Below are 8,852 nucleotides of genomic sequence, written 5' to 3'. Positions count from 1 at the left end.
CATTAAAGACCCCATAACAAACGAATGATTAAAGGAGCACTAGCTATGTATGAACTCCACCCCTCTCATCTACCCATTTCTAAGCTTTCACATCATCAACACTTACAAGTGGGATGCATCATCTTAATGAAGTTCATAACACTCCACTCAAACTTTAGTAAGGTGTTCTTGTCACTCACTAATTCACGCACTCACTCTTTCTCATATATATATATATATATATATAGATATTTTATTCATTTATTTATACATGCACTGGATTCCATCATAAAAATTAGTTCGACGTCAAGTTTCAGGATGCTCATTGTTTTTAAGAATCGATGAGCTGATTCTTAAAAACAATGAATAAATGTGCTGATTCAAGACCCATGTTGGAATAGCCTTGTTACTGATTTTCGTCTTGCAAAATCTATGTAGATCATGAATTTCGACTATTGTGATTCTTTACTGGAATGGTGTGGGTATTCAACTCGCAGTACATTAGATTTGTATAAGAGTCTCTGAATGAGGGAGACGACAATCCTGCTCAAATTGAACCACCAAGTTCCGCAGTTGGCTCCAGTACTTAAAAATCCACTTCGCTGCAAGGTTCACTTACAGCCTCTGATCAAGTTGAGGAAACCTCTCTACCTTAACCCAGACTCGTGTCGCTTCGAAAAGACTTACCTTCACAGATCTCGCCGTGAAGGACACAATCTGCACCATGTGATTCAATCCGTCGACGATGCCGCAGCATTTTCTGGTTATGTTTTTGCAGGGCTTTGACCCGATAGGAAAGGTCGAATGCGTGAACATAATGGACTGATCGACCTTCAGTCGATCAGTTGCGATCCTAAAACTAGAAAGATCCTTACGGTCGGAAGACAAGCGATGTGCTTCATTGAGGCCTACTGTGCTCAGACCACCTATCTTGCATGGTCCGATTGACTCGATCTGCCCAGATTACGTTCCCGAGCTCGCCGAAATCACTGCAGCTTGCCTGCTCAGATACTCCCGAAACTGCAGCAAGCTGTGCAGCGCTTGTGATTACATGGTTCATGAACATTAGCTCTACCTGCAAAGGCTATTGGGATGTCGGGTGTGTGTGTGTTTGTGTGTACAGGAGCTTCACAGCTGCTTTTGCCAACAGCGTGTGATTAATGTCGAAGACCTCAAAACGAGTGCCTCGTAATTGATCCTTTTACCTCTTATAACAAACTTTTTTCATATTTTGTTTCGTAGTGAGGTAGGGCTTTTTACTCTTTGTGTTTTCTGCAAAAATCCTTCATCAAATAATGTGAATGTGCTCTCCATCTGGTTACTTTCTTGAAGGGATGCTCGTCAAAACAGAACCAGACTTATTTTTAGGGCATCCAATCATTAGTGCTCATTGAATGTTCTGTATGTTTTTTACTCCTCTCTGCACTATACGGTTTTACTTTATTTTATTGTTAATATAGTTTTCACGATCACTGTGCAATCTCAATTTTCAAGATGTATGTCGAATAAACAAAAATATACTGAGAATCAAAATGTATTAACAACAAAGATCGGAGGGGGGGAAGGGTTCTGTGAAGTGTGCATATGATATGATTGGGTATGGAGGTAAATTCAATACAAGTTTGAATTAACCTTCACACCCAGTCAAAACGACCAATGGATAGAGAACCATTCACGATGCGAACAAAAAAAACAAATAATTATGCATTTCAGAAAAGAAAACGTGGACGAATGAACTATGATTTCAAGTTGCCTTCAAAACGTAGCTCTCCGAGCTTTTAAAGGATTCCGTTTCAATCCGTCCTCATTTACATCAACTGGCTTAGAATTCAAACACGATCTTCAGGATAAATTTCGAGGCCAAAAATGTTGTCCACACCAGAACGATGCAAGTTTCGTGCCCTTAGGGGAAAATAAATAAATAAATATATCACCGAGTTTACCCTAAAAATTGGATTGGTCCTTTGGGAGGGAGGGTAACTCAACCAATGACAACAAGGGGGGGCTAGAGGAGTGGTCATGGCTCCCCAAACAAACTCCACCACAACTAAAACGAAGATAGAAACTGGGAAGTGCTGACGAAGGGAAACACAAAAAGGACGAAGAAGAATAACGGCGTCCCAACCAAGGCAGACTGACGAAGAAGGGGTTTGAAACCGGGGGAAAGTCGCAGAAATTCCACGCCAGAAAGGTCCCAGATCTCCACATTTAGCAGCTGCCGAAATCTTGACCCGGTCAATTAGGAGCAGCGACGCCGTTGTCCCATCAGCTGCTAAATTTAGCGGCGTGTCTGCAGCGGGTTGGGGCCATGGATGCTCTCCTCGTCGCCGACGGTGCCAGTGGCTATGGCCAGCGAGCAGCGTCCGTGTATTGCCTATGCAGCGCAACAATCCCCACTGATTGTCGAGATCCAGCCATCTGGGGCACATTCTGCCGTTGCTACTCCCTCACTGCCAGCGTTGTTGCAACAATCAGCTCATCTCGAGTTCACTTTCGTGGTAGGGAGTGTGTGTCTGTGTGTGTCTGTGTATGTGTGTATTGTTTGGGTAAGTGGCGTGTGGTCGTGGTATGCGTTTTGGAACTGTAGGAAACTTGGGTGGGTTCGCCAGCACGCCGAGATGCAAGCTGTTGACGGTGAGATACTATGGCGATTGAATTGAGCACGGGTGGATTAGGCATCGAGAGACGGCGGAGAAGGGCGGTTGAGTATGCCAGGTGAGGAGTGCTGGGGCTCACGCATTGATGGAGACCGGCGTCGATGTGGTGCTGTTAGAATTTTGGGTTATAGAAAGTGGGCGGTGCGTTTTCGATGGGACTGTGGGTGCTCCGCGTTTTGGGTTTGCGTGAGGATGGGAGATGGCGGTAACCTGGACGAATGAGCAGTTCTTGGGCCCAACTCCGGTGGCTGTGTTGCTTCTTTTGACTTTTGGGCTTAGTCAGAAAAAAGTAGAAAAAGAAGCAAAAATAGAAAAAATAGACTCCAGGTTGCTAGGCAGTCGTTTGTTGAGTTGCGGGTGGAACAGGCGGTCTCAGAGCATTAGATTGTGCCCTGGTACTTGTTACTGTGGCGATTCGGGCGGGGTGAAAACCTTCGAGTCATGGCTTTTTGGAGGTGTGTGTATAGGCTTTTGATAGTCTTTCTGTCGATTCCCAAGGTGTTAGTGGGTCTTTCGCAGGCGTGGCCTCGATTTTCTTCTGTTCAAACTTTCGTCTACTGCTGCTGGTAGTTTGATTGTTAGGGGGTGTGAGAAGTGGCGCTCGCAAGTTCCGTAGAAAGAATGTTCTGGGATTTTCCTTGCCGGGGTCCGTATGAATGATGTTCGATAAGAGCCATGTGTGCTCTGGCGAAGTCTCTAGCGCTGTAACTCGGGTGACTTCGCAGTCTACTGAAACTTTCTTACAAAATGGTGTGAATGAAGAAGTCCGCAAGTTTATTCAGGTGAAGACTCTGTCTGTTCTCTTTGACAACTCTACCCATCAATTGAAGATGAATACGAAATGGTTGTCGCACTTATCCTCAATTGAACGGCTTCCATTCCGACTAATCCGGAAATCTTTAGGAGAGTATTAGGGAGGATTCAATGAAGGATTAATTCGGATTTTCAAAATCTTGCGGAGGTTTTGGTCCCCGAAAGAACTTAGCGGGTAGCGGGTTGCTACTTTACGACGAGGTTCATTTTCATTAGATAGGTTAATATCCCTCTGTCGAGAGGGCTGCAAGCTGATGAAGAGATGATTGTGGGTCAACTTCGTTACAATTTGTTCCAGGAGTAATTAGGTCAGCAGATCCACAAGACTACCTGGTTATCGCAATGGTTTCGGTAATGTAACTCCGACTGGTGATTAGATGAACTCTCCTTTGGTCCATTTAAGTCTGCTTTGAGTGCAACGTGCAAATTGGGAAGATTGCAAAGTCTCCATATTTGAATTCGAGTCGTGGCTTTTCAGTTTCGGAACCGTGCACACCCCGAGAGTTCTCGATAACTGGTCGGAGGCTTTGACATAAATCTGGAAGGTTCCAGACGAGATTTCCTTTAGATCATCAATTTCTCTTTGTGATGTAATATGCGTCGTCCTGAAATCTGTAGGAACAGAGGCTTTAAGTGTACCTTCTGCATGCTACTTGTTACTACCATGGTGCACTGATGACTACTTTAAGGTAACTGAAGTTTGCATTCAGATCGTGGCAATGCAACGAATTCTTCTGAAATACAAATCTTTCGTCGTCATCGTTGTGGGTTGCCAAACAGTATTGCTCACAAAAGCCTTCATGTGTTGGCTTGTTTCCAGATATTGAGACACGTTGAAATTTTGAAACGATGAAAGAGACTGATGTAAGCGCGGATGAAGCAGAATTTAGGACGTCTGAACTCAACTTGGACGAATTTACGGGTACAGAACCTGGTCTCTCGACAAGCATGAGATGCTGGGAAGGGGAAGTGGAAGTAGAAGACCGGTGGGGGATAGGGTCGCCATCAACGAGGCCATATAGTCGGTCTCCACATGATGCATTCCAAAATCTAGAAAGGTTCAAATCAAGGCATCGTACATCGCGCAGGATTCATCGTGCAGGCCGAAGAATATTCTCATGCTTTCGGCACAGCACTATTAACCTGGTGAGAATTCTCAATGATTTTCTTTAGTGTCCAGACGAAAGGAGAGAGGAATGGAAAGAGGGGTGGAATGCCCCTAGCAGCTTCATAATCATGACTGTCAAAGTCAATAATTCATTGTTTTGGTCACGCAATACCTGCATATTGTTTTCTAATGTGGGAATCAGTTACCCGACGTCGTCTTGGTTTGATTTCAAGTTGAAAGGTGGTGCATGTCAAATCTCCTCTATTTTTTATTTTTGTCTTGAGAGGTCAGTATATGACACGCATCAGTGGCACACCAGTCTGCCGCGTGTATTTTAGAATATAGGCAGAATGCAGAAATTAACTTATGAATAGTGTGTCGACTATCTACATGCTTCATCCGCATCAAAGAAAATGCGTTCATTAGACTCTGTATTTAAACTTGGTGTGCAATGATGTTAACGTTTTTGGTCTTCTTGGATGGTAGACGGTGCCAGATTTGGAACCAAGCACACCGCCCAGAAGTGGACCTCTAATAGCACCGCGCACGAGTGTCAGCGGTGCAAATGGCCTAACCTTTATGGACGTTGCTATTGATCGTCACCATCACACTGAGGACGAACAAACGGATGCTGTTGAGCCAACCTCTCCAGTTGTGAACTGCATGGGACAGGTTGGTAGCTCTTAAAGCTGGCTGTGTCTTAGTCTCCCGACTACTCTCGTAGCGTGTTGTGTTTCTGTATAGTACTTGAAGTTTCCGGATGTTGGCTATTGCTGGGTGCTTAATTGTGTCGTGATATACAGGTAAAATCAAAGAAAACGCTAAAACAGTGTAGAAGAAGTGAGGCGGCGAGGGAGAGAACCAATCTAGAGAAATTGCGGCGGACAAAGTCTCAAACTTCAGATTCACCCCCATGTGCTGCTAAAGCCAAGGTATTCAAGTGGAAACATCTCTTGCGGTCTTCATCAAGTTCCATAAGTCCAAGCAATCATCCACCGTGTGAGGGAGAGATTGACTTGGGCCGGTTCAGCTCCGCAAGCGGAACTTCAGAGCCCTTCGGAACCCTCTCTGCTGAGAAACGGCGAGATAAAACCTGTCTGTTAATGCAAAGGAATTGTGGACGAACCATCCCCACTGGAAGAGACGGAGGTGACAACACTCTCAAGCTCTTGCAAGAACAACTTGATGCAGGAAATTCTGGCGACGTTGTTGAAGTTGTACAGCAAGAAGCCGCAGCCCAACGTAAACCAGTTTCCAGAAAGCTTCGGAACTCGAAAGCAATCCAAATCGAATCCCCAAAGTGGTTTGCGGACGAGGTACAGCTTCGTAGACGGCAGGGAGTACTTAATCCGAATCCAATGCTCGACTCCCAGACCTCCTCCACACCTCCGTGAAGCACATAACGAGCCTTTTGTGCGACAGATAAAATGGAAGCCATGATGAATAAGTTGCACTATGCTCACCATCGGAAAGCAGGGTCAGCGAGACAGAAAAAGGAAAAAAGAAAACATCACTGACGAACAGCCGAAACTTCAAAATGTCGATGTTCCTATCGCGAAACGGGAGGGTCTGCCACAAGAGTACAAACTCTCTGAGGATGCTCCCAGAATATATGACGAGGCACCGACTGACCTTTGTTACACTAGTCCCAAGTGTTTCGGCCAACTCATCTTGTGCTGACTCATTTGTGTATATGTAGAATACTTCTCCCAACTCCCGTTTTGTGACACTACTTGTAGGATTTTTTCTGACGCCATTTAGTCAGATATAAGGGAACCCACCAATCTAGCTGTCGTCTTCCTGAGATGGACGTCTCCTTCCCGCAAGAGACCAGGTCAGACACGCGAACTGTTGAGATGGGTATTTTCAGAGACTCATGACCTGACTCTAAGTTGAACGTGCCAAGCAAATGTATTCATCTTGTGCGGGGGTCATATTTTCGCACATGAAGTGCACAACTAGCTTGTTCTAAATCTTATGTGGAAACCCAAATCTTGACTTGTGCGGAAGGTAATCGAAGTGTTGCATGTGCATCGTTTCGTTATCAAATGTGCGTTATACAAAGTATTCAATGAAAGAAATTAATGTCTGCATAAAAACTTTAATAGTTGTCATTTGACACACTAAAAATATCTTACTTTAAAACATGAGTTAACAGTCCATGTAAATCCATACTTCATTGGAATCTATAAAACCAAAAGAATATTACCTCAAAATCGTAAAAGGATTAAAAAATTGCAACATAGATTTCAACTTGAAAAATTATTTCAGCTTATATACTCTGTAATTTGAAAGATGTTTTCAAAAAAACTTACACGAAATCGATTTTAAATGTATTAAAAAACTCTCTATTCAAGTTTTTAAATTGCATTTGATATTATTTAAACATCTATAGAACAGAATGCAAAATCACTCAAAAGTAAAAGTTACCATGCGGATGTTTTTATTAACATCCATTTACAGACCATCGATGTTTTCAAATCCCTTCCAAATTATCAAAAACAGAAACAAGTTGAAACAACTTTTCCAAACAACTTTGGCAAGTATGACAAATCTCCCAGCAGGTGTTGACCTCTAAGAATTTTTAAAAGCATCACTCATCCACCATTATTATCAAGCCAAACTATCCCTACCAAAAAAACACACTCATTACAAAAATTATTTGGATTTTTATACACACAAGAATCTGGTTCCATGCGTGACTTCGTGAAAGTATTTCAACTTGTTAAAGTAAATCAACGTCAAATTTTTTGTTGTGCTAAAGACGAAAAAACATAGATGGATATATATAATCTAATTGCTGTATATTTAGGTTGTTTTTGCATGAAGGCATTCAAGGCTGTAGCCATCCGATGAGAACGAGACGGGCATCGTTTGAATTTTATGTGCATCCCAAGACGTGGAATCGGCAGTCATTTCGGAGCAACCTTCGAGGTGGGGTCCCAATGGATCCCACTCTGACTCTGCGACAGACCCACATTTCATGAGACTCGTCGTCCCTGCAACGTTTCCACAATCTAGTGTGATTGATGGGGACGAGATGATGCTCAACGGCAGGGTTGGATTATTTGTTTGAGCAAAAATAATGTAATGTGGACGAGCATGAGTTTCCGGGTTGCCGAAGATGGGGAACGATTTGCCTCGACTGTGGTGGGGAGCATCAATTTTAGAGTTACGAAAACCCAGAGGCTTTCACTCGTGTCAGGTATATCGATTACATCGCCTGTCGACTATTCTAGGGCCTCGCAAAATGAAAAGCAGGACGCAAGCTACCGCTTCTTCACATGCATTTTCTGAACGTGGAAACTTTTGTATGTTTCTTATGCAAAGAATCTGACTTGGTACTATGAGAGGGATTCTGGATAATTTTAGCGTGTATGTTTCTCTTCGAACTACGGAGACCCAGAAACTGCAAAGAAAGTAATCCTAGGCTTGATGTTTCTTCCGTTGGCATTACCAAAACGTGCGAGCAGGCCAAAACCTAGAATCGATTTAGGATTCAAATAGGAATCTGATGTGTGTCAGTACTACCTAAACAATGCTTGTGAAGAGTGTGGAAACTATGAATTCCAGTGCAGTTGGCTGTATACAACTAACTTACAAGCTGTGGTGCATCTGTTGTGTGGCAAGACAACTATCATAGCAGCATCAACAGGTGATTCTCTTACGAACCTCCTCATACAATCTTCATCTAACCATCAGTTTGTGCAGCTCGGTGCATTACCCTTTATAGACAGAAATCCTCAAGTACTGGTGCAGGACTGATCACTTGACGGATGTGGCTACAACGGACTTGTTCGGTGCTTTCGGAATTGCAAACAACCGATGGCTGTGGTTTAGGATACAGTGTGCTCTGGATTCTGTAGTTTAGAGTTTGTAGATTATGTTTGTGGTTAACTGACACGAGCAGCTCATGTTGTCCTGGCACATTTGCTTTCTGTTTGCATGAACTACTACTTTTAACGTTAAAAGGGTTTGTGGAAATAGGGTTTGTTGTATGTAGCATGATTAGATAACATTGAGTTGACGTTGAGCTTCACCAGACCTAATTAAGATTAATTTATGCCGTGATCTTGTGTATCTCTCTTTGGTTACAATATGGCCTAAATGCATTCTAATCCTAATCATAAAATCTTATAGGAACACCAATATGGTTTGTTTTTAAAATTTGGGAGCCTATTTCTGTACAAAAGTACAGAGTTTTAAGCGTGCTTGTTGAGGTTACATAGGTGTTGATTGTGTAGTAGTTTGACACAAATGTTTTGTAAAAATAGATTTTTTTTGTTCTTGATAAA

The 8,852-nt window shown here is 43.0% G+C and overlaps 1 protein-coding gene and 1 long non-coding RNA gene across 6 annotated transcripts; both read left to right on the top strand.

Annotated features, from left to right (window-relative positions):
• Positions 1-2,219: 2,219 nt before the first annotated feature.
• Positions 2,220-6,530, top strand: LOC112278155 (uncharacterized). 5 transcript variants are annotated; one of them, XM_024511312.3, is made up of 4 exons: positions 2,220-2,694; positions 4,270-4,595; positions 5,044-5,229; positions 5,361-6,530. In XM_024511312.3, exons 2-4 carry the CDS (start codon positions 4,299-4,301, stop codon positions 5,949-5,951), a joined length of 1,074 nt encoding a protein of 357 aa, XP_024367080.1. In that variant the 5' UTR covers positions 2,220-2,694; positions 4,270-4,298; the 3' UTR covers positions 5,952-6,530. The 5 variants fall into 5 exon arrangements, with proteins under 5 accessions (XP_024367080.1, XP_024367082.1, XP_024367078.1 ...); XM_024511314.3 differs by having other exon boundaries at positions 2,339-2,477; XM_024511310.3 differs by having other exon boundaries at positions 2,388-3,418.
• Positions 6,531-7,355: 825 nt separating this feature from the next.
• LOC149986236 (uncharacterized) lies at positions 7,356-8,628 on the top strand. The gene is made up of 2 exons (XR_016501257.1): positions 7,356-7,762; positions 8,188-8,628. It is a non-coding gene; the product is annotated as an uncharacterized LOC149986236 (long non-coding RNA).
• Positions 8,629-8,852: the final 224 nt, after the last annotated feature.

The sequence above is a fragment of the Physcomitrium patens genome, chromosome 26, assembly GCF_059467195.1.
Source record: "Physcomitrium patens ecotype Gransden chromosome 26, ASM5946719v1, whole genome shotgun sequence".
Lineage (NCBI taxonomy): Eukaryota > Viridiplantae > Streptophyta > Bryopsida > Funariales > Funariaceae > Physcomitrium > Physcomitrium patens.
Note: the sequence above shows the minus strand (reverse complement) of the source record. Positions and strands in the feature narration are given on the sequence as shown.

Coding starts and splice junctions, on each gene's coding strand:
- LOC112278155 (XM_024511312.3), top strand. CDS start 4,299: ATGAAAGAGACTGATGTAAGCGCGGATGAAGCAGAATTTAGGACGTCT. Junction 4,596..5,043: donor GGCACAGCACTATTAACCTG/GTGAGAATTCTC, acceptor CTTGGATGGTAG/ACGGTGCCAGATTTGGAACC. Junction 5,230..5,360: donor TTGTGAACTGCATGGGACAG/GTTGGTAGCTCT, acceptor CGTGATATACAG/GTAAAATCAAAGAAAACGCT.